The sequence below is a fragment of the Eutrigla gurnardus genome, assembly GCF_963514095.1.
Source record: "Eutrigla gurnardus genome assembly, chromosome: 8".
In the NCBI taxonomy this organism is placed as follows: Eukaryota; Metazoa; Chordata; class Actinopteri; order Perciformes; family Triglidae; genus Eutrigla; species Eutrigla gurnardus.
The window spans coordinates 9,957,968-9,984,576 of NC_139922.1; the positions used below are offsets into that span (position 1 = coordinate 9,957,968).

A 26,609-nucleotide genomic window follows, 5' to 3' on the forward strand; every position below is an offset into this window, starting at 1 on the left:
CTGTTAAAGCAGGATATAATTGTCCATAAAGGTAATAACATGCAGGAGGCTCGGATCGTTTTATCTTCTTTGATAAAACACTTGCGGGTTTAGAATACCCCCCATCTCCCTCCACACACACTCGAACACATGCTCTACCTCCCAAGGAGATGAGGATTAGCGGTATTACTGTAGAGTATTCCCCATAGGTAGGATCACCTGGTCTTCAGCATCAGCACAGATCCAAACTGCGTTGGTGTTGCTTTAAATCAGAGAGTAATGGGAGTCTCATTTTCCTAAACTGATGATGACTGCATTCAGTCAGTCAGGTCGAGTTACAATGGGAAGTGTGTTTTAACGACAGGACTGGCATACAATGAGTTGTGTATGTATGTGTGAGAGTGGAAGGCAGGCCCAAAAACGTATTGGTATTGTCAGGCTTAAAACTGAAGTGCAGGGCTTTGGTGTGATCCTCTATTCTGCTGAGGATAGGTTTTTCAGTCGATTTTAGAGTCATATAGGTCAAATTGACTAACCACTGTGTTTCAAACTCCCAAGTCTTCTTCCTATTGCTTCCAATTCACCTGCAGGTTGCTGTCAGCTACTGGGAGCAGCCCAGTACACTCCCAGACAAGTTCTCTACATGTAGCTCCAGGACTTCTTAAAAGGAGCGGGTAGGATTCACTCATGAGAGTATTACAGGCTGGAGAAGGTACAAGGATTATTCATTGTCTTAACCCAAACACATGAGACTAAATTATTTAAGAATAGTTCTGGTTTTTGACATGTTGGGTTTTGAAGTTTTGGCATTCATTTAAAACACAAACTGTACTCACCACAGTATTTGCTGAGATCTGGGAGCATGACAAAACGCTACAAACAAGTCGGACAAGCCAAGAAACACAAACTGTCAGATGATTAAACGGGTTGTTCACAAGCCAATAGTTTAAGCAGATAATCTGATCCATTTGGTGAGAAGAATGAAGGAGTTCAAGTATTTTGTGGTTTTCTTCATGAATGAGGGTAAATAAGGGGGGTAAGCAGTAACCTGGACATCTAACATACTGGCTCTGGGTTTACTGGTGGATCTAAGCTCCAAGCCTAACCTGAAAGCTTTGGACAGTGAGAAGAGATCCTGATGCAAAGCGTCACCAAGAAGTCGGCTTGTCAACTTTACAGTTTCATCATTTTACCATTCAAATTCATTGTCGCTTCCAAATTACATTGGATCACTTGGGGGTTTGATTTAAACACGGATGATTTTCTACATCTTCTACGTTTTTGTCTGATGTTTTTTTTTATTTTTTTTTTATTCAAGTTGCAGTAAAACAAGAGTTTTAAATGAATGAATCATGTGATATTTAAAAATGTGTTTGTGCCAACATAGAGAACTGATAGAGGACGCATGGTCACAAAGGAAAACCTGATGCCAGGGATGAGGACACAACGAGAGACATATTTAAACAAATGTTTATGTTATTCTGCCCTTGTTCATTAATACTCACGTGTCTCCTGTTATTGGAAAGCCCTGTTACCGGTGTGACAAACTTTAACAGCATTGTGAGACCTGGCTGTTTTACAGACTGCACTGGCAATAATTACCTGCCTTTTCCCCGGCTTCGGCTCATTACAAGTCCACAGTGAGAAGCGAGGATGGGGAAATAGGGTATTGTTAAATTCGGCTTAATTAAAGCAGCCAATTAAAACACTTATCACATTAGTCAGGTGTGCTTCAGAGAATTTATGCACAACTGGTTAAAAATGGAGGTGAAAAAAGCTGATTACTATCTATCGTTGCTTATTAGGCTGCTGTGGGCATGTTCATGCATGTGCGTGTGAGTTGGTGGGTGTGTGTCAGAGGCTCCAGGGAACAATATCTCCTTACTTTTGAAACTGCAAATTAGTTTGTGTGTGTGTGTGTGTGTGTGTGTGTGTGTGTCTCTCTCTCACCTCACACTTGCTTCTGTCTTGGAGGCAGCTTGGTGGAATTCGTCCTTGCTTTGTTCGTATCGTTCCAAATTCTGAAGGAAAACACACAGGACGAGGGCATAAACAGAAAGAATGGGCTGAAAATTATTTTGGACTTTCTCTTTTCTTTTTTTTATTATATGAAACTAAACTGATACATTTATTTTCCTCACAGTTTTGTATATTCACAGCACAGACACAACCAGATATTGGGTAGCAGCTTCTTACACCAACCACAAATGATATATTTTGGTTGAGAAAACAGAACAAATACAATCAGTCGATCGTCTGTGACAGATGACCGGCCTATCATTCTCATATATCCGTTCTTTTGGGGGTGAAATTTATGAAAAAGCTGCATGATTATGTTGCACCGACAGTGACACAGCAGTAATGTAACAGCCGCACATACGTTGTCAATATGGAAGTTCTTCAATGTGGCAGAAGAAGACATAAAGCTCACAATTTCTAACACTTGCAAGTCCAAAATAAAAAGTGGAGGAAAAACCCTCATCAAATATTTGGATGTTGAGATTTGCTCAAGTGAGAACGAGAAAATTTAAGTTATTTAATTGTCAAGATTTTTGTATTTGCTGTCAATTAGAGTTCTTCGAAGCCAAGAAAATTGTAATAAGTGCGTCTCTTAAAGAGATAGATAAAAAAAAAAGTTATAATCACTGCTGAAATTATTAATATTGAAGAAGGTAATATTTAGGAGTTATCAGGCAAAGATACATTTTAAATAACATTGGTAACAAATATGAGGCCAAGTGCTGGAATTCAGAGTCACTTGTGAGGAATTTCTGTCAAACTGTATGGGTTGAAAAAAAGAAAAGAAAAAGAGAGAGCCAGGTTAACGGTTTCCACCCGTTTCTAGTCTTTACGCTAAGATAAGCGAAGCTAAGTGGCTGCTGGCAGTAGATTCAGATGTACGATTGGAATTTTAGGACTTTATCTTGCACTATGAACATATAGAAGCTATTCAACAATAGGCTCGACAACTTCATCAACAAACATAAATTGTTATATGACAGCCGATACGGCTTCAGAAGGCACCATTCAACTGCTCGAGCTTTAGCAGAGGCTGTGGAAATCATTACCGACGCTATTGACCAAAAACAATATTCCATAGGAATTTTCATAGACATGAAAAAAACATTTGACACTGTTAATTATGATATTTTAATAGCTAAACTGGAGAGATATGGCCTTAGAGGTGTAGCACTGCAGTGGATCAAGAGCTATCTACACAAGAGATCCCAATATGTTAAAATCGACTAGCTTGGACATAGTCTGTGGGGTCCCACAAGGGTCAGTTCTGGGTCCAAAGCTGTTTATATTATACATAAATTATATATGTAAAGTGTCAGATACTCTGAAATTAATAGTATTCGCGGATGACACAAATACTTTCTGCTTGGGGAGTGACTTGAACCAACTTGTGGAAACAGTAAATCAGGAAATGGCCAAACTTCAAGTGTGGTTTAACATAAATTAATTTTCATTAAATCTTGGAAAAACGAAATACATGCTATATGGTAAAAGAGGCTGCAACAACAGTCCCAACATTCAAGTAAACAGAGTTAATATTGACAGAGTCCGTGAGAATAAAGTACTGGGAGTTATTATCGATGACATGTTAAGTTGGAAGCCACACATAAGACAATTAAAAAGGAAGTTGGCCAGGAGTGTGTCCATACTTTGGAAAGTACAAAAAATACTAAACCAAAAAGCACTTCATCTGTTATATTGCGCACTAGTCTCTCCGCACCTGCAAAACTGTGCAGAGGTGTGGGGACACACATATAAAGGCTCCACACAGCCCTTGTTAATTCTCCAAAAAAGAGCCTTGAGAATCTTACACTACGCCAACTACAGGGCACACACCAATCACTTATTTATCAAATCGAGAATACTCAAACTATATGATTTAATAAACTATCGCACAGCACAAATGATGTACCAAGCATCAAACAGAACTCTCCCCCAGAACCTGCAAAAATTATTCATACACAGAGAGAGACACAATCTTAGAGGGGACTTGATTTTCAGGCAAAGGAAGGTACGAACTACGTTAAAATCCTTTTCCTTATCGGTCACAGGCGTTAGACAATGGAATGTGTTAGAAGAAGAAGTAAAAAAAACAGCAACACTAAGTGGCTTTAAGAAGAAGTATGTATATTCAACACTTGACCAGTACAGATTATTGCATGAGAGTTGATAAGGGTCTGAGGCACGAATCAGCAGACATGGTGTTGTGACGGGATGGGAGCATAACAAATGAACATTCTGTACCCAAACAATAAGCTGGACCTGAGAAGCTTGTATGATATGATGTCAGTTGTAGTGGCCACTAACCGGGAGGAAATAGTGACCAATCGGACAGACACGTAATCTGTATGCACTGGACTTCAGCTCTCTGTACCACCTACTGCTGTAACATGTTATGTCAAATGTCACAAGTAAAAGAAAATGTTATGTCAAGCGAAAAATGCAAAAGACAAGAAATGACTATGATCTTGATTTTTTATTTTTATTATTTTCTTTTTCTTTTTCCCCCCTGTGGGTAATGGGGGCGGGACTAGATAAGCCTCGGCTTCTCCCGCTTTCCCTTTCGGCCATGTGTATTTTCTTTTTTACTGTGAGAACAAAGATGTGTGATGATGTTTTAACGGACATGCCCGAAATAAACAAATAAATAAATAAATAAATAAATATATATATAAATCACAGTTTTAAAGTAATGCTCTGTCTCAACCCCTTCTTTCCTAATATTATATTCCTTCAGTTTACTCTTCAAAATGTCCACAAATATTTTTTTCCTGTACTAATTTCTTCATCTTTCGCATTCCTTCCTCTGTAGCAGCTTCCTTTTCTCCCTCGTCTTTCCACTTTCCATTTTGTGCCTTCTAGACCTAAAAGGATAAACCTATTTGTGAGTTATAAGCTGCACTCCGAATCCCACCTGTAATTCCTTTTAAAACAACATTACTTACTTGCTTACCACACAGAAGACCTTGGGCAAAAGTCATTAACAATCTTTTAACACCAAAAACTTGCAGCATGAAGGAAAAGTTCTGGAGCTATTTTCATTCATAGTGAAGCTTTACGATACCAGCTTCTTCTAGAGAGACGGAGGCTCAACAGTAATGAGTAGCATTACTCATAATTTTTTCAAGAAATTGTGATTTCCGACTTTGCAGCTTGCCTGGTGAGCCCCAAACACCAAGCAAGCAGGCAGTGGTATTATGACAAAACAAGCAGCTAATCCACAACAACTGCAGCCTTTCCTCTGCTGATCCTCCTAGATTAGGCCTTCCAGCACCCAGTACCCAAGTCCCCCCGCATCCCAAATATTTAACCAGCAGACTGTACCAGCTGGGGAGGGAAGAAAGAAAAGGCTAGAAGGGAGGTAAGAGAAGAATAGAAAGAGAAGCAGCAGAAGACATGAAGGTAAGAGGCAGAACAGAGAGGTTTGAGTACTATGTAGGATTGGCTCTGTGTTAGAGAATTATGTAAAAAAAAAAATATATATATATATATACACACACACACACACACACACACACACACACACACACCAGGCTGCTCTCACTCAGCTTTCGTAGTAAAAAGTATGAAAAGTAAAGCACGATAATTTCGTATGATTTCCTACGTATTACACAGAGCCGTAGTCACGTAAACGATGCGCTTTATGCTGGGAGTTAGAGACCATCAGACCTAAACCTGACCATAACCTTCGGGGGGTTTAGCCCAGGAGGTAGAGGGGCTTAGCCGGCGACCGCAAGATTGCCGGTTCGATACCAGGCTCCTCCAATTCTAGCCCTAACCTTAGCTTTTACCCTAACCCTAACCAACAAACGAAAGATCGTATACATTCACTGAAGGATTAATATGAGAACAAAATGCATATTTTTCGCTAGGAATGTCATCAAAACATACTTTAATGCCGAAACAGCTTTAAAATGCTGCATTATGCTGCATTTTCCATTATGAATGAAAGGAATGGAAGCCATTTTTCACTGCAGGGAATCGCGCATAGGATAAAACAAGAAAAAAAAATTGTACGTAACTTTCCGTACGTTTCCATACGAAAATTCATGAGAATATGTTGCACACACACATTAACACTGTGTCAACTTTGAACCACAGTATGGTTTGTAACTATGTCGTTAATGATAAAAATGGGTTGACAACCAATGTAGATGAATTATGACAGATGACGCATTCAGTCTTAATCCTGGAAGTTTGTAAAAGAAAAGGCTTCAATGAGAATATCACTAAAGGAGAACAAATAAATCAGTGAGCATTTAAAAAGAGTGCACGTAATGACAGGTCTTGAGCGTGGGCATCTTCAATAGCACCTGCCATTTTAGTTCACATAGGTGCAGCAGCCAAAGGGTCAGGTGAATATAGATCCGAGGCTGTAGTAATTAACAAATACGCTATAACTGGTCTCATCATTGTGAAATAACTGCCAATCAAAGTGATGCATGATGATAACAGCTCAACAGATGAAGAATCGGCTCCTCCGGGAAATCATGGTTGCCTTGATGGTGCAGGGTGGCCCAATGTTAACACACAGCACCATACATCCGTAGCTAGGAGGGCAGATGGTGTCGGTTCCCAATAAATTGGTGATGCTATTTCGGTCATAATACTGCTGTATTTCATCTTGCAAATTGTTCCATTCTATCTGCAGATTCATTGGACGTATCGGTGCTGCTGCCTTCAGATGGCTGGAGAGATGAAATGAACTGATAGAGAAGCTTTTCATACAGTAGACGCAGCTTCGATCTGAGGATAACAGACAAATGCAGACCGATTTACCAATGTTCCAAGTTTAAACCCAACAGCATTTTTTCATTCCTCTGGCTGAAACGTATCTCCTGGTTGGAAGGTCTTTAATTCAAATTAACATAATCAGAACAGCTCATTTACATTGTAAACATGATTGTGTTATTTCTCCGCATGTGCACTCGAAGGTTGGCGAGGTGGCAACAGACTAACCGTACTCAAGAAGCAGACTCTATTCTCAGGGCGTTTGAAAGAAACTCCACTACTATTTAAACTACCACAAAGCCGAGGCCAAGGTCGGGAAAGAAACAACAATCGCAGCACTGCTTGTGCTGGTTGTTGGAAAAAATATGGCACTATTATATCACCACCATTCCTAGGCCTGAAGGAAGGAAGGCGGGAAGACTTTTGAGACGGTGCCCAAGTCGACCCTCATTAGTGCTTTTGATAAATGAACATAGATGTGCCCGTAATCACACATTTGCATATCAACACATCTACTTGCTCTACCGCTTATTAGACATGTCAGAACTACCGGTGAAGAGTACGGCAGAAAGTTGTCGCCCCCCCCTCCCTGTTGATGTTTTGCATCATCAAGGTTCTACTATAATGCCGGAGAAGCTGTCATTAAGAGTAACCCTTACACGCATCTGCGGCTACGCTGTGGCGTTACAATGTCTGTGTCATCATTAATTCAGCGTGTCTACCTGCGCCGGTGATACCTTATTCACCATCATTACATGCGAGAAAGGTAATCAATGATTTAGTTTATAGTGCTCGCGTCGAAACAGATCAAATACCCATTTAACACGCGCTCTGAAAAAAAAAAACGATAACGCCGATGTGAATAAAAAATGGATTGCAATGAAAGTAATTTATCAAAATGACAAGTATTTTTTTCTGCTTTTGACAAGCATTTCACTGATCACACGTCCTGTCTTCTTAAATAACCGTTTATGTGCTGTAAAACATCCATCCCCTGGTGTATTTGTGAACATCCTGCCAAAAAAAAAGCCATGAAGAGATAAAAAATGGAAAATGAGTGACAGTGAACGAGGAAGGGAAATGTTGCTTGCCGAGAACATCCTGTAAATGCTATGATTTTATGGATGAATAGGTTCATATACGTTTTGCTTCTTAGCACAGGATTGTCCACATTCCTACCTGTCCATATATCCCATAGCTGCACTCACACAATGGGGAGTTCTTTATTCTGGTTGGCTGGCAGTTACAGGGGCGGCTGGACGATAAACCGTTTTATTTGAAAGCTTTGATTTGAAAGAATGTATTTTTAGAATTGACTGTAAGGGAAAGATTTACTGTAAGGATTCAGAGAAAAAATGAAAGTAATCAAGGCTGATTTAATGAAAACGTGTGGACAACAATTTGAGATTCATCACTAAGGAAAGCAATTTGATCTAGAAGACATACAGAAATATTGATTTTTAAAGGCTTGAGGAACACAATTATTCAAGAACTGAGATTAGTGGAATCTTTTTTTTTATCTCCATATAATGCAGAAAAAGATATTTTGGAATTAATCTGAAACAAAAAACACTAATCTTCCCTGAAGGGACACAATTCTTTCAGCTGAAAGCACAGGGGGAATTTCTCCAGACAACACGATATTGGCTTTTCATCTTGGCTTCTCTCCAGGTGGTGTTGATTTTCTGAAGTTCGTCATGGGTGGTTCTTCACCATGAGTCTGTGGGCCTTCCTCTGCGTCTCGCACCTTGGGGGTTCCAGTCAAGTGCATGTCTTGTGCTGTTTGACACCGACATTCTCAGTTTATGTCCAATCCACTTCCATTTTCTTCTTTTGATGGTTGTTTCCAGTCCTTCCTGCTCTGTTCTTCTCCACAGCTCCTCGTTGGTAATTTTCCAATTCTTGATGAACGGTTGAAGTTTGGTCAGGACACCCTTGTTTATTTTCCACGTTTCATATCCGTAGAGAAGGACAGTTTTGATGCTGGAGTTAAAAATCCTTAGCTTTGTCTTCAAGGAAATGGTTCTAGAGCTCCAGACTTTGTTTAGGCTGGAAACCATTTGTTGTGCATTTCTCTTCCGGGCCATCACATCTTCTTCTGTTCCTCCAGACTTGAAACTATACTCCCAAGGTAACGGAACTGATCTGATGTCTTAACTCTCGTTTCCTTAGTTTTATCCACATTTATTTTAAGACCCACACCTCACAGGGGGAATTACTGAAGACATTTGTTTTAATAATATTTTTTCTGTTCTTAAATTTGACAAAAACCCCCCAAAAAAGGGAACTGGAATTTTTTTCCAGTAGATGCTGCAGGTCAGGATTTCGAATGTGGACATCCAAATCAACAAATACTACTACTACTTCTACTTGTAGAGGCTTTGACTCCAAATATTAGGCCACCTGCAGTCTCTTTAAATGCCACTTCCCTATTTCCTACTGCCTCCTACTGCCCATTATGTTCACTCACTCTCCATCCTGTAGACTTGTCTCACTCTCTGGATGCCTAAGAGCAGAAAAACTCATACCCAAGGTATAGGGGAAAGGTAAAAGCAATGATGCAAATCTCTATGATATAGAAACCACTGCTCATTATTTCTAAACATGGACATGGACTACATATGAACAGAACTGCAACAAGCCTGCATGGCTGTGAAAAGGTAGACGCAGCTGCACTTCACAGTCATCAGCCATCAACAGCCGAAGAGATTCCTGCTCCCCCGTGCTGATGATGATTGCAGTCATTCTCCCCAGCTGTCTACACATGTTAACAACTACCCTGCAACTATGGGATTACATTTCTTAAATCTGTTGCTTGGAGTTGATGGCAAGCTCGGAAGTAATTAGGGAGATTTATTTTTGCCCGTTTATTTCTATTGCTGTTGGCTCATTACAGCAATGTAATTGCGTTAAAGCTAATGCTGAACTGGAAACACAACTTGCCAGCTACAAATCAGGATATAGAGAAAGACAGGCAGGCAGGCAGACAGACAGGGGCACTCTGTGATCCAACTGTATACAGAGCAGTATTTTAAACCCACTCACACTCCCACCTCATCTAACCTTTTGGTCTGACCTGAAAGTGGCAGCAGCATTCACTTGACAATGCTAGAGAATTTCCGATGGTGTCACACTATTAAGTGTGTGAGCATTGAGAGACTGGTCTATATGTCAGAGTCCTATGTGCTTAAATGTACATATTTCCATTTATTTAAGCATTGTTCTTTGGTGTCTTACTCGCTGCATAGTTTTCCATGTACTGTATCCCCCGAGGGGTCACAGAAGTCACTAATGGAACATTAAGTCAGCTTATCATTCTGACTTAGAACTCTGTTAACATTAGCTGGGACATAGAGCACCCATGGACGCATAAATGACTACTTGTAGTCGCATCTTTGTTGGAATCTCTTTACAAGGTGATGACGTGAATTCAGACACTATACAGCCAGGTTTTACATTTGCAGAAGTTTTTGCTTTTGGCCAGACTGGCCATTATCCCTCATCAGTTCTTTGGACTAAGGTAAGCATCTCCTGGCTGTAGCTTTATGTTGAGCATAAAGATATGAGATCGGTATCCAATAACAATAATAAAACAAGCAGTAAGATCTTACATTTTTAAACTCATAGCTAACCAGTAAAGGGCAGCGATGATTGGTGTTATGTGGTTGCTTCTCTTTGTACCTGGCTTCAACGTTTCTCCTGCCGATACCAGAACAAAGTCTGGAGGAGATAAAAGCATTGGTGACTGCAGAAGAAAGGAATGATCCGATCCTCGTAAGATGTCTGTGTTGGAAAAAGCAGGACTTATGTATTGCGGCACCCAAATATCTTAACACCTGATTATCAAATGACACTTAGTTTACTGGCATATTTACGTACACTGTTTGAAATGCAAATTAAGGTTTCTAGACAATAGCTCCTTCTTCCCTCTGTGTTGTACCATGGCTTGTTGAACAGGTTACCACATCCACCAGAGGTTACATGACCCTTTAACCATCTGAGATCTGCAGGATTGCCAGCAATTCCTGCTAGTATTAACATCTTTGAGATGCTGAAGCAGGCTCAGTGTTAAAGCTAGAGTGAAGACACTGGCATCATATGAAACGGCCCTGCAAATTTCTTTGGATTAAATTATGTGTTATTCATTCATCAACACCACAGCTAACAAATCCAATTTGTTTCCTTAGATGTAAGTTTAAGTGACACATCATGAGTTTGATTTTAGTTTACGTTTAGTTGAAGTATTTGAAAGGTTTGGTGCATGGCAGCCCAATAAAAAGGTGCAATTAAGCAGATTTAGAGCGTTAATGTAGCAACAAACAACGGTTTGCTGTTTAAAGATTTATTGGCGTAATTTCTACGTGAGCAGAGAATGAAGTATGTCTCTCTCTGTGTGTTATAAACAGAGCTTCTCTAGATCTAGTCTTTGTTTACATAGCCGGGCTGGCCACGCATGCTAGTTATTGCATGTGAGCGTGCACTGGCGAGCTTTTATTATTGTTATTGGATACCGATCTCATATCTTTATGCTCAACATAAAGCTACAGCCAGGAGATGCTTACCTTAGTCCAAAGAACTGATGAGGGATAATGGCTAGTCTGGCCAAAAGCACCAACAGTAAAAACTACAACAAAAGAACTGACAGAATGGAGAGTGAGTGCTATCCTTTCGCTTCAACTGTAACTGTGCAGAGCGAAAGGATAGCACTCACTCTCCATTGTCAGTTCTTTTGTTGTAGTTTTTACTGTAGGTGCTTTTTGCACTGTTAGCTGTGAACCACCAGCTCTGCCATCACCATGTTGAGAGGCAGTAGAAATACTCTCAATCTAGTATTAAGCACCTTCACCCAGAATGTGCCCATATGTGGTAAAGCCTACCCACCTGAAACTTCTCAACACGTAAAAGTTAGACAGCTACAATGCAGAATAAATTATGCAGCCAAAACGTAATGTGTGTTAACGGCAAATTGAAAGTATATCAACAACACATCCACAACTTTAGAAGTCCAATCAAGTGTATTTAAATGATCGCAATGAGTGTTTACCGCCTTGAGGCAGGTAAACAAGCACTTTTTTGTTCCTAAGGCAAAAATAATGAAGCACCTGGAATGGAGGCCAAAGCTCTGCAATGTTTAGTCCTGTTAAGTTATTATGAAACTCATATCTTCTCCTCCAGATGGGTGCAGCCTCAGTGGAAATATTGCTAACAAGCTAAACTAATAAGCAGATTCGAAGAACTTGCTGCAGCATATTGAGCAGATAGCTTTTCACAGGATGAAAGCGTTAAACTTCCACTCGGTCTACATAGGGCCCAGGGTGTATTCATCCATTTCCATAAGAAAGTGCAACACAGCAGAAAAGTAGTTTTCAATGGGGTATTTAAAAAAAAAAGTGAGTTCTGATCGGACAGCCAACCTGGTTCAATCATGTCAGGAACACACATACACTTACGGTTTGTGGTCATTGTGTGTGTACATGTTAATTTATGTGTATATGCCTGCTCATTTGAGTATATAGTAAATGTGTGTACGTGCATGCTCTTAAATAAGTGCTCTGCCTGAAAAAAAAAAAAAACGCTACTGCTATTTGAGTAAAGCAACATCAGTGTGTGTGTGTGTGTGTGTGTGTGTTTAGTGTGCAGATATTTTGGTGCACTACATGGGCCCCTGCTGACAGCGTATCAAGCGACCTGTCAGACTTGCAGGAGTATTATTATCTCCTTCTATACGCTCTTTTTCCACCAACTTAAAACTATTCCTTACTATGAGAGACTGTCTGTCTTGCTCGCTCTCTGTCTGCGAGGGAAAGACAAAGGAAGAATTAGGGAGATAGTAAAAAGGTGCATATGAAATTAAGAAAAGTAGGCCCACATCAAATAAATTTTACTATTGCTTCTCCTGTTTTGACATCTTGTAAGTACTGGAAATAGTGACTGACTGATCTCAGGACTGTACTGTATGTGGTCCTCAAATCACTCCCCAGGCAAATCAACAGCCATCCACACTCAAACTAATTTTTCACTGTTTTATTGTTGTTATGTCTCACATGCTGCCTTTTAAACAACTTTGTTTTGTACTATTTATCCATTTATCTACTTAGATGTTCCATTGTTCCACACAACAAGTAAAACAACCATTCGCCCAATGTCAGCTGTGCTCGGCTCCATAGGATTTAATTACTTTACGATTCCACTGAAATATAAACAGAATAAGTAATCACATTCAATGATCACCCTGCCTTAAAGGTGTTGCGTGCCGCCATGGAGGGAATGCACACTACACCACGGTTATCAATGTGAAAACTACATGACGTGCATGTTAATTTTCTTTATTTGACATGACACATCCTGCAATGTGATACTGCACATCTCAATGTCGATGCTGAAACAATATATTATGCAGCCCTCGACGTCACCTAAAATTATAAACCTTTCTTTTTCCCCCAATGCAATCAAATTTGTAATGAGTTATTGTTATGCCCCAAACCAGCACATACGTTAATGCAGTAAGCCTGGCTCAGTTTGACTTTGGCTCAGTTCAGCTGAGCAGTTTGAGAAAGCTAAACCTCAAGCTTCGGGAACACTTGGAGCAGTCAGACTAAAATCAAGGCATCGTGTGGCATCCGCAAACACACTGAGCCTGCAGATAGACACATAAATCCCCCCCATTTACATATACAGTATACGTGCACCTGAATATACAGTACTCACATGCAAAACGCACATCTCTCTGTCTGTCTCACACACACACACACACACACACACACACACACACACACACACACACACACACACACACACACACACACACACACACACACACACACACACACCCCAGCACATGGAGGTCTGTCTACAAACATCCTAAGTCCAACAGCAAACACAGCTTGTGCCACCCGTATGTCAGCCTGCCAGTCTTCTACTCCCTCTGCAAACCCAACCTGTTACTAATGAGACTAACACAAATAGCAAGGCATCTGACACCAAGACCTGTGTGTGTGTGTGTGTGTGTGTGTGTGTGTGTGTGTGTGTGTGTGTGTGTGTGTGTGTGTGTGTGTGTGTGTGTGTGTGTGTGTGTGTGTGTGTGTGTGTGTGTGAAATGTGTGTGGAGACTACGCATCAAGGAAATGCATGCTTATTTATGCCGACTGCGTGATAATTAGAATACAGACTCTGTGTTATGGTGATGTAAGCCCGTGTGCGTTTGTCTGTCATTTAATATAGAGAGCCACATAATTATGTCGGGAGGAAGGACGAAAGAAAGGAAGTACAGAGGAAAAAAAATCCAGACCAATTTCTGTTCTTTTCTTTAGCAGCACACACATGCTGAGTTTAAAAAGCTCCAACTTCACAATTGACCACAAAGAGGAAAAACTATTGCTTGAGTCACTGGCCACCAAGAACTCTATCCACTTATGTTAGCTTATGGCAGACACTATGCATACTGGAATGCACAAACACACACATATGCACACAAATTATTCTGTCAGTTTTTCAAAGCAATCAGGAATAAACCAATGATTAAAGGTTGAGTGAGCGATGAGAGAGTTGAGACATCCCTTCCTCACTTGGCTGCATTCGGTTTACCGACACCGGAGAAGCGACCATGCTGTGGAACTAGTTGAGAATGTCAGCTCCTGAGTATAAAGTCTCCCTCAGCGCAAATGGATGAACCACAGGAGGCGACCGGGACTCTGTGTGACTCCATCCGCTCCCACCAATCCCTTTGCAGGACAGACTTCAATTAGCCACGGTAAACACAACATAAAACTGATATTTTACACATAATGTGCCGTAAAGGTCTTCTCCTTCTGAGAACGAGGGGACCGTTACCCCAAGGAGCCCATGTAAAGGCCCATCTTGTGTGGCCCCTGGTGAGGCTGAGACTTAACTCGAGACCAGCAGCTTCTACACCTTCTCTGCCTGGTAAATGTCAGACAGATGGACAGATGAAAGGGGATGAAAGGGCTTGTAAGGGCTCTGTGGAGATGCTCAGGCAGGCTAAAACCTGTGTTCCCTTTTGAATCACATTTACAGACACACCTTGTACACTGTTCTTCTGGCAGATGTTTGTGTGCAGGGTACTTTCTATCCATACAGCTGTGGCAGCTGTAACTCTGTTATACACAAAGAGTGCATGAAGAAAACCAAAAAGAGGACACAAGCCTGGTAATCATCCCCCATGTTAACTGAGCAAGGCAGCAGTAGACCAGCAACTCCCGTGTTCTGAGCAGCGGCAACCTCCGGGTCTGAAACATGAAGCCGAGCTGAAGTGCCTTAAACTTTCATTCTCTCTGCTGGCCATCAGGGGGCGACTCCTCTGGTTGCAAAAAGAAGTCTGATTGCATGGAAGTCTATAAGAAAATGACCCTACTTCTCACTTGATTTGTTATCTCAGTAAACAAAGTAAACATGAGTTTATGGTCTCAATCTCTAGTTTCAAGTCTTCTTCAAATACAGCATGATATTCATTTAGTAAGTGTTGGTCCAGTTAGAGTCAAATAGACCATAAAGCAGGGAATGCTTAGGGCATGTGTCGCTAGTACCACAGCTTCGTTACCGTGGCTCTCGCTACCACGGCGTCGCTGCTACGGCAACACTACCCTGGTTCATTTACTACTCCAATTATGGAAGCTAACGTTAAACAGAAGCCACTCTGCCACTTGTGTTCATCAGATTCACCCTCGGCAATCCAAATATGGTCACTTCCATTCACTTGTAGCAAAAATCCCAGATGGCGACGGCCAAAATCAAAGATTACTGGATTCCATGAATATATTCTAAAATAGCAGACACTTAAACTGATATTGAGTTTTTGTGTGTAAATATGATTTACCGTTTCCCCCGGTCACAGCATTACATTGCTGTGCTGGTACCCCGTCTGTTTCCCCGGTTTGGAGAAACAGACCTGCATCTACTGTCGGTAATACCTTGACTACGGATACGTACCTCATACAACCCCACTTCCCAAATCCAAACTATCCCTTTAAATGTGATTTTCACCGTCACACAGTGATTCTTGTGAATAGCTGCGTTTTCCAGCAGGTGTGTTGGACCAAACTCAAGACCGCTGCGATTCATGTTGCAAAATTCCCGATGACAGTTAAAACACAGACCATTTATGCCCGACCACTTTGTGTCATAGCGCTGCAGCTGAGTGAACATGCACAAATCATGTGGATGAGTGTTGCATGTTTACTGTGTGTGTGTGTGTGTGTTTGAGGCTGTTAAGATATTTGGGTGTCGCAAAGTTAAGTCTGTCCCAGTCTATAGACATTGTGTATGTGTGTATGCATCTCTATTTTTGTGTATGTAGTATGTGCAACTTTGGTAATCTGTGAAAGCTTCTAATGAAGTCTTTGCAAGCATGTGTGTGTGTGTGTGTGTGTGTGTGTGTGTGTGTGTGTGTGTGTGTGTAAATGTTGTACCCTCTTCTCCAGCTGTGCCAGCTGCTCCTTGTAGAAGGCATCCAGTGCTTTCAGCTGTAAATCTTTCTTCTGTAGCTCCTGAGCCTGCAAGAGAGCGCGCACACACACACACACACACACACACACACACACACACACACACACACACACACACACACAGAGAGCGAGAAAGAGAGGGATTAAACACTGTACTACTTTTTCTTACTGTAAAGTAGTCTGATGAAGTGTACAGTAGTAATGCTGAAAGCTTTTTGTTGTTTGTTTTTCAAATATTAGATTCACGTCAGGATTTGTTATAAAATTCTGCAATATGAAAGTGATTCCCAATCTGGGGGTCGAGGCCCCCATTAGTGGTCATGGCTGTTCATAAGTCGCCCGAGGATGAAAACGTGGTTGCGAAGTGTGAGGGGCAGCTAATCCCAAAGGTGGTTTTCATATTCCATATTCAGATTGAAAGGTTTTCTTTAAACAATAACTTCAATGTGACTCCTCACAGAAACACTGGATGCTCACCGATTATGCAATAATTGCACCGGTTTACGCTACAACGGTATGTTATGACCAGCTTTAGTTGTTTGAACTTCATCCCTGTTTTTTTTCCTGTTGGCCTGGTAGATGGCTCTAAATACTAAAACCATCCAAAGAGGATTGCCAGTTTGATTTAGGCGAGTAAAAGAGTGCCACTCAAGAACCTTTGTGAAATAAACAAATCTAGTTTGTGGTCTTTTGTTTGAACAGGTTGGCAAAACATATCCCTGCTAGCTCTTATTGTTTCATTTTAAATGAAGAAAAGAGCTTTGCGATTAAAGGTTTTATCTGCATCATATACAGCATGTTGATGTATACAATGTGAGGGTCTTTACTGTGTAATTTAGCTTAGTGTTTGGCTGCAGTCTCAAAAGATCGATACTCAACCAGCTGAGCTCACTGGATGTGCTCGTCTTGAAACATAGCACCGCTGTAGCCAGCATATATGTGGCAACGGACCATTTGCTACCATGCAGTGCTAGACTGAGTGTTGTGTAAAGTGTGACATTTTATGTTCAATAATGCAAAATATTTTTTGTGTGTCTGATCACAACATCATGGTTTATGTTGGTCATGTTCATTTTTGTGCTGGTTTATGTTTTCAGCCTTAATGAGGTAGCTGTTACATTTCTTGAGGTACATTTGGGGTGTCTGGTAGTAAGAGAGATACATATATGATTATTCAGTGACAATCTCTCCTCACTCTACCCTCTAGAATGTATATATTCTCCCTTTCTCTCTGTAATGCATTTTTAATTTTGCCTTTATTTTCTTTCAATTCTTCTATTTTTTTTTCACTTTGTTTTATGATGTGAAGCACTTTGAGTCTGCCTTGTGTATGAAATGTGCTATACAAATAAAGTTGCCTCGCCTAGAACAATTAAAACGGTAAGATTGGGATTTGCAGTAGAGCTGCATGTGTGAATTGATTTGTTCAGCCCCTCCTTGCCCCACAGCTTTCAGTATTCTGATTTCTTTTGGAAGCTTGTGCAACTTAAAATGCTGAACATTGCAGTGATTTAAAAACTACTGGCTCAATACATAAGGTTGAACAGTAATGTAGGGAAACGCAGTGTTTCCTCAAATTTTTATTTCAGCAGCATGGGCAGGTAAACACTCGTCTTCTTCCTTACTCGTCTCTCTCCCTGCCTGTCCTCTGCTGATGTGTCTTCACTATCATGTCAAATTAAAAGCCCTCACAGAGTCATGTACAGTAATTGCGACTTTATGACATTTCATAAAATCCCGAAGCAGCAGCTGCAATCATTTTGCAGCGGCGACCCAAAACGGAAACACTGGAAATACACATGCAGGATGAAGACCGATTGAGGAAAGAATAAGAAAGAGTGATTCAGGGATATGGAATGACGACGGGGCAGAAAAGGGCATTAAACCAGGAGGAATGAAGATGAAGAGGAGTGGAAAGAAAGAATTTGGGGATTTAATTTTTTAAATAATTCATAATAATTGTATTGTATTGTGTTCCAACTTCTATTAAGTGACCTATAAGCAAACGGAGAGTGGTGAAGAAAAGAGCAGCAGGATGGATAGATGGATTTAATTGACAAAAGAGCAGGAAGTTTGAAGGTTATGACAAAGCTTACCATCACAGGTATCTCATCTGAAGACTAGCGAGGTTGGGAAATAGTAGAAAGGGAAGAAAAGGAAGAGACACAAAGAAGGAGAAAAAAAGAAAGACCAAGGAGAAAGGAGACAGAAGCACAAACAGTAAGAAAACACCAGGCACAGTTTGGGTTAGGGCTTTATAGATATATCGATAAAGAAAACTAGATATTGTCCTAGATATGGGATATTGTAATGTGGCAAAAGTATTGTCTTTTCTTCATGTAAAAGGTGGCATTACAGTAAATTATTGTATCTTACTGAGATAAAAAATAGGCTTAAAACACTGGTATCACTTTATCTTTAGTCAAGAAATAATTATTTTTATTGCATCATGGATAAGACATCTTTATTCAGTGAAGATCTTTTTTTAGTGAAAAACAAATTAGAAGATAAACCATATCTCCCTGCATAAATAAAGGGTTAGAAATAGGGCTCTACTTTTCAGTCATCTACCATAGTGGGCTAGAGCTGGGTGGGCATGATTAAACTAACATTTTTATGAACGTCAAATCGTGACTGTGAGGCAGGAAGCAACAGAGACATTTGTCTCCATACCATTTGCACTCAACTTCAGCCTTTTCCAACACAATACAATGAGATAAACAACTGCAATGATTGCTTTGCTTTGCTTCATTTCAAACATACTCGCACTTTTCTTCTGCACTGTCGATATGTAATAAGATCATAGGTTAATAGCTGTTCTGACTCGCTCCTCTCTGGTCAAACATGGCTGTTGATTGACTGTCAACAGCTAATTGGAATAAGCAAAACATGAAAGTGCAGCCATTCTGCATTATAAAACTGAATGGCATGGCATTTAGGCTGCACAAACAGAACTCCTCTTGTTACTATGGCAGCACAAACAGCAGCATCGTAGCACATCAGGAGTGCTTTCCTCAAACCAGAACCTCGTTAAATTGTGCCAGCGCATCAAAATGCATCCATGTAACTACAGACACAACTGACACCAGATGGGTGCGTTTTTCATGTTGGGAAAGTCAACATGTAGAAAGTTTTAATAATAACTGCAAAGTATATCTGAGATTGACAGTCTGTCAGACTATGTGAACGACCCTAATGTAGTAAATCTCACACATCTGCTGCATCCTGCAAATTAATGCCAGTCAATGTTTTTAAAGCACTTTTGTGCCCGACTAACTAGCATTGCGGCACTGAAAAGCAGAAGATTACAGAGAAACTACACACACACAGAGAGATAGAGAGAGAGAGAGAGGGGGGGGGGATTCATCATAATTATAAGAACGCCAAATCAAATCAGAGCCGATCGTCTGTGTTTCATAAACAGACCTTAACTAAGGAGATACAAAGAGCGAGATGGCTTCTGATGTGAGAGATACTCCCACTGCCAGGTGAAAGCTGCAGCTGGTGCATGTTAATGCAGGTGAGGAAGAGCCGCCGAAATGTATCATGTGTCCGTGTTGTACGTTAGACGAGAATCCGTCCGGCAGGGATTAAGCAGGAACCGAAAATGGTTTTAATTTTAAAAACAGAACTCTCCTTCCTATCTGCGTTAGTCCCGTTTTAATTTGCAGTCAGAGATGAAACGGCGAGTGAATCAGATGACTCGTCTGGTGTCCCTCCAGTGAGTCCATGGTAGATAACAAGCAGCCAGGCGTGGCTTTACACACCACACACAAGCAGCGCACAGCAGAGGCTCACAAGCCCAAACTCCGATGTGTGTTTGGTCCGTCTCTGTCAGAAAACTTTGGTTATTCATGTAGTCAGTCTTTTCTGTCTGTACTAATGTGTGATGTAATGTCAGTGAGTCCAACTGTAATTCTGCTTTCCATTAGCACTGCAAGAAGAAAAATGTGAGACAAATGCAGTCCTCAAGCTCACTCGGTCTGTCCTTCTGTCAGTCTGTCTCTCTGTCTGTCTACGTCACACTTGGTGGGGGTTCTGCTGGGGACCAGATGCAGCGCTTTATCAAATTTGGTGCAATTTGGACACGCACCACATTCAATATTAATACATTTTGAATAAATTAGCAAACAGGGCTCTGTGGAGCAGCGAGGGCGGAGCTTCAGGGCTTCATGGACTTGTCTTCGCAACGTGGGCCTTTACAGGCTGCGGCTCACTGACTGCAGCTCGCTTTAGCTGCCAGATGCTGAATAGACCAAGGTTCCAACTAGGCCTGGGACGATATGAAAGTTTAATGTCACGATCATCCTGGTCAATAGATACTATCCAGATAATCATCAAAATGTGCTGACATCTCTTGAAATAGCATGAAAACAGACAAATAACATAAGACAGTGAGCATATTTTTTAGTGAAAAACAATCCAATAATCCTTAATAAGATGATCATGGTTCTGCTGTCATCACATCAATGGTCCCCAGAGAATGAATGAATGAAACTTTTCCTCTCGCACCCATCATCGAGTTAAAGTTTTAACTTGCTTTACTTTGGTAACGACCAAAAATCAGACCTTCAGGCTCTGCAGTACTTTGGGTTGAGTGCTAATTGTCAAATGTTAGAATGCTAACGCGCTAAACTAAGATAGCAAGCATGGTATGTGGTTAGCATCAGCAACTCTGCGTTATCATGAGCCTTTTTCCTGCCCCGTTGTCAGTGTTAACGCTAGACGGAAAGGGGTGACAGAATGTCACGCCTCTGACACGGCAACGGTGGTAGTCGCAGAGCCACATCATAGGCGAGACGAGGCGAGCCAGTGAGGTCGAGAAGCCGTGACGTGGTGAAGTCGTGTTACCAGGGCGACGCGCCACAGTGGATTTAACGAGCTCAAAGCGTAGATCCGAAGGAGATAAAAAGCCGGTAACTGCTGGCAAGGACGCCATTGTAAATATGCAAGATGAGCAAAAGCTCACCTTTCATTGTTGTTTGTATGCACTCGAGCTAATTGGATTTCAGACATGTAATACATCACATGGGCCGCTCTCGTCTGGGCGTGTGACGTCACTCTTGTTCAGCAAAGCCAGGATTCTTTGTAAGCAAGTTCTATATAAACCTTTTAATTGTCTGTGCACACATGTGAGCATGTTAGCATAATGATGTTAGCGTTTTTCAAAGCACCACCAGCTAAAGCAGAGCCTCACAGAGCTTCACAGAGCTGCTAGCAAGGCTGTAGACTCTTATCCTTGTTTCATATAATAAAAGAAGCCAATCCTCTCAAATATTTCAGAATAAAATGATTATGATAGAAAGCAAGAAGTAAATAAAAACTATCAATCCCTGCAAGCATTCATTTCCAACTTTTGGTCCTTGATGGTTTTTGATACACGACGATCACATTCTCGTCAGGGTGGTGAGGAAAAAGTACTGATGCTAAATGCTTAATCTGATCCTGAATTCAAAAGCAGAGCTCTCTTGATGAGACTTTTGTATTTCCACCTGCTAATGGGATGGCATTAGTAGCATTAGTTAGAACAAGAAAATGTTCATTGCTTCCAGAACAAGCCTTTAAAAAAAAAAAAAACACCCCAGTCCTCTCAGGATTCCCCATTATTGCCATCAGCTTATTGGCCAAATGAGCCGGCATTCAAAACAAATTCAATTTGATGGGATGCTTCATCACAAAGGAGTGTAAAATTAGTGATATTTTAAGCACTGTGCTTTCAGACATACATAAAATATAGGCACTATTGCCACCAAAAAGGTGTTTAATTGTATGCTGAACTTGATTAAAGATGGATGTTTTATACAAAGAATAAAAAGGTAAGTAAATAAATAAATGTAGCTTTAAAGGCACATTTATGATCATAATAAATAAACAATTGGAATAGTATCTTGTTCAGATGTCACATCCATACTAATGTTCTTTACTTTCTTTCATGCTTAAACATTTTCCATTTGTCATGCAGGATATTAAAATCCATCCAGCTGTTTTAAATTGCTCTTAAAAATGTCCTAAATGACTAAAATGAAAACAATAAAGAGAGATAAATGATCTGGCTGGGAAGAAGAAATGAGAAGGAAAGACATAAAATGGGAGAGACAAGACGAAGAGCAAACATGTAACAAATGTAAACAAGTGCAGAAAAAAAATCTTCAGTTATTAAGAAGGCGCATAATTGAATAAGGCAGCTGCTAGCCACGAGCTATACAGGAGATTAGCTTACAAACATATTATCACACCGTCTTCCTGCTCCGGGCGCCTTCTGCATATGAATCAATTCAGTACACAGCTAGAGGTGTGAAGCATCTATTTAGAAGCTACAGACAGGGAGGAAAAACATGTGCAGAAAAAGGACAGAAAAAGCAAGTGTGCAAGAGTAAAAGAGGGGGGGCTGAGATGAGCCGAGGAGAGACAACTATGAGAACAAAAGATGACAAAGTGAGACAAAACTAAAACACAGGAAGACTGAGTGAGCAAGTAAGAACACAAGATGCATTTCATAGCAAAACTGAAATCTAGCAGAAAGGTTTAGGCAGTTTTTTTTTTCAATGAGTGACAATAGGATACCAATCTAAAAGCTCTAATAGCAGTTCCATGATGGCTGATATGTAACATACGCTACCACTCCTGTCCAAACCTCCTGGCCTCAACGCATTATGAAATTATGACAATATAAAAAGGACACGTTTACAAAAGACCCATCAGGAAAGCTGTGATGCAGGTTATGGATTTGTAATGCCGCTGTAAAGCATATCTAAAAGTTTTACACTTACCAAAAATAGAATTCACATAAATATTGGTTCAGCTACGTGTCTGGGATGTTGAGGATTCAGGACATGCATGTCAAAGTAATCAGAAATCTGAATAACATTAAGATAGGTAATGCGGTTGCTGATATGACTTGAGAGAAGACATTGCATGAAGTTGAATAATACAATGTCAGGTTATTTGTTTATGAAATGATCAAAGCTCCAACACCAGAAATATAGTTTCTTAAGCAAACTATGTATGAAGATAACTTTAATATTCACATTTAAAGTGGACCTATTATGCTTTTCTACATTTTGTCTTTCTTTTAATGTGTTATATCGTTTTTTTGTGCATGTAAAAGCACTCCAATGTGTCAAAGCCTGAAGTCCATGTTCAAAGGGAGTTACTCTCCCCCACAGAATCTCTGCTCAATGAACCGCTTCAGACGTCTCATTCAAATCTTGCCTTTTTTTCTGTAAAGGGTTAATGTCACTTAGCATATTTGAAGAATATCTGACCAGCAGCTTGTTGGACATGCCCTCAAACAAAGCTAGTAAGCTTTAGGAAGAAGGGATGAAGAACAAGTGCTTCAAATGAATTTGTATCACTATTCCTCAGCAGTACAACTCCTGGTATCAGGTAGGGGCGTGACATTTCTCACAAACATATTAAGCGGTTGACCAACAGTGTTGGTCATCTTACTTTCAAAAGTAACAGTTACAGTTACAAATGACTTCTCCTAAAAAGTAATTGAGTTAGTAACCCAGTTAGCACATTGTTAAAGTAATTAGTTACTCAGCAAAGTAACCGACGTGATTTTTCATATCCAAGAGGAGGCGTTCATCACCGAGGTGAAGTGCGGTGTGTCCTGCGGTGAGACAGCAGTGAGATAGCGGTGTTTCACGATGTCGTCGCTCAGAGCTGGACATGCAAATTGCTCTGTTGTTGGTTGTACAAATCAACATAAGTGCTTATATTCTGTCCCAGCTACAGAAGAACAGAAGAGACAGTGGTTGTGTTTCATTTTTAATGACAATGTGCCGCCTATGGTTCGTGTTAGCTTGTATATGTGTGATAGCTACTTCACATCGGACTGCTTCAGTAACGAGGGTCAGTAAGAAGCTGGTGCAGACACAGAACCAGCCTGTTCTCAGCAGAGCTCATTTGAGCAACTTTTAGACAGCTGAAATTCAGGACCACGGATGGGTTTTGGGCAATCCATATCGAATCAAGTGTTGTTGGACCTCTGACAGCTGTGTGAAATTGATGAAAATCTGTATAATAGGGGACCTTTAAATATTTTCACAGCTTTTAGAAAAGAGGTCTCCTGTTGAGATAGACGTAATTGGTGGCCAAAAAACTCCTCATACTTTCAGCGCTGGAACACATATTGTAAAAAGGAGCTCCAATGTAATGTCTGAAGCTAACTCAACTGTCAAAAATCTTTCGCCGACTCCATTAAAAAAAAAACACATATTAAAAGGTGAATTTCATTATTTTCGACATCACAAAATGCTCCCAAATCACTGAAAATCGCTTTGGGTATTGCCATCCTCTGCCAGCAGGTATTTATTTAACAGAGCAGCAGGTCGCTCTCGACATCGTCTGAAGAGTGTAAGGTTTCAATGAAAAGTCTTCTTTTGGAACTGCAGCATAACCTGCTGTTGAGCCAGATGAATGAAATGTCCCAGTAGTACTGAAGACACGGGGTGATCATTGATGTGCTACACTGACTGAATTACCCGTTAAGTCCAATTAGTCTGGTCTAAACATGATCTGCTCTGTTAAATCATTTTGTTTTTGTCTTCTTTGGTCAGATAGTTCTTATTTAAAATGTAAATTAGCCAATTTAAGACAAATTCTGGCAAAGCTTGTCATATGGCTGTTGCGTTAGGATGAGAGTTTGTGTTTCTTTTGTTAAAAAGATGGGGTTTGTAGAAAAGCTTGTCTTTTTCCTCAGAGAAATATTTATATGTTTTCAAATTGGTACAAAAACTCAGGTATCATAGACACGCATGACAAGTCCTCAAATTGTATCAATTAATGTCTGAACTCTACAACGGCATATAAGGGCCACTGTAGGGGGCAGAAAAAAAACAGAGCAAAGAGAGATGGGCAATATTCTGAGAAACTAGCAAACTTGCGACTTTATTACAATGCTCTACCGGCATTTATGCTAGCTAAAATCTGATTAATGTTGCATATTTTTTCTAATTAATACATCACAAAGTCTGACAACACCTTGCTAACGTCTTTAGGTTGATGGCTGTTGATGGTTATTGTTGGTTAATTTTATACGGACCAAATTGTCATCTTATGGGTGTTTATTGGTCGGGCAATTGAGGTAAATGTTAGCAGTGTGTCATAGCAACGGCAAACATCCGGTGTTAGCGGATCCAAGCTTGTTTATATCAGCTATATGTACATGTTAATACATGCCAAAAGGAAACGGAGGTGAGAGAGGGTGGTAAGATTTTTTATTGTATCAAAAAGTAGCACATTTGCTAGTTTTTATGTATCAATTAGAAAGATATATGCAACATTCATGGGATTTTAGCTGGCATAAATGCCGGTAGTTAGCATTGTAATAAAGTAGCAAATCTGCGACTTTATAAAGTAGCAAATTTGCTAGTTTTAAAAGTAGCAAATTTGGGACTTTTCTTCTCGGATAATGCCCACCTCTCTTGGCTGCGTTTTTTTTCCTACAGTGGCCCTAATACGCCGTCGTAGAACTCAGTCATCAAATCTTGTTTTTTTTTGTTTCTTTTACAGTACATGGCAGGTTTGGAGGTTGGGCTGTGGGGACAACAGATGGCGGCTGGCTGAGCTGTTAGTCAGCGTGTCTGCCGGGTAGAAGCCACGGTGATATCAGCTACGGAGGGCCGACACCCTGATCTACTACAGGAGGAGCATGTGAAGAGAGCATCCGAGGGCAGCACAGCCCAATGGACCAGCAACACAACACATGGGCATCGAACACCAGTGTTTGTATGCCTGAGATAGACACGTATAAATGCACAGCTCGCTCTTCCCCTGTGGGCAATGTGTGTGCTGTGTTGCCATCTGATAGCAGCAGCAGCAGCAACAGCAGTCTGTTCTCCCTCTTTCTCCCCCTCTCTCTATTTACTCTGCTGCGTTTAGTTAACACACAGCTCCCAGTGAGGCAATAAATTAGCACTCAATAATAATCTGACTGATAATTAAAGCAAGGCAGCTACGCAGAGGAAGGAGTAGAACAATAAGGGCCACTGGCCCTTCTCCTCCTCCTCTCCTCCTCCATCTATTACTTACTTTGCTTCCTCTATGTGACACTCCCTCCCTTATGCTTTAATTTGTTTCTACATAATTATGAGATGTGGTCTACTATAGTTCAGTGGGGTCGATCATAAATAAAGAGGTGAGTGTATTAAATGTGCATGCCCGTGTACTGCTTAAAGCATGCACACTATGCAATTTTTAGAGCCAGGCAACACAGTTGCTCTCCACCGACTGCACGACCCACTGCATGATGGGAAACGCTTGGCTGTCGCCTGATCAAAGCGCTGGTTGGCTATTAGTTTTGAAAATGTACATTTTCAGTGTGAATCTTATATTTAGCATTAGATTGTAGGCTATTAGTCTCATGTTGCGCAAAGAAGGATGAATTTGCTTACAAGCATACCAGGTTGATAG

At 40.6% G+C, this 26,609-nt stretch overlaps 1 protein-coding gene across 2 annotated transcripts in view; it reads right to left on the reverse strand.

The window, feature by feature from the left end:
- Nucleotides 1-26,609, reverse strand: part of LOC311016839 (MICOS complex subunit mic25a-like) — a 76,404-nt gene that overhangs the window by 32,171 nt on the left and 17,624 nt on the right. The window contains exons 5-7 of one of the 2 annotated variants that reach the window (XM_084014808.1): nucleotides 18,287-18,310; nucleotides 16,155-16,238; nucleotides 1,930-2,000 (exon numbers count right to left, since the gene is read on the reverse strand). In XM_084014808.1, the coding sequence (XP_083870934.1) occupies nucleotides 1,930-2,000; nucleotides 16,155-16,238; nucleotides 18,287-18,310 (179 nt within the window). The remainder of the gene's footprint in view (nucleotides 1-1,929; nucleotides 2,001-16,154; nucleotides 16,239-18,286; nucleotides 18,311-26,609) is intronic. The other variant, XM_084014809.1, reaches the window with a different exon arrangement.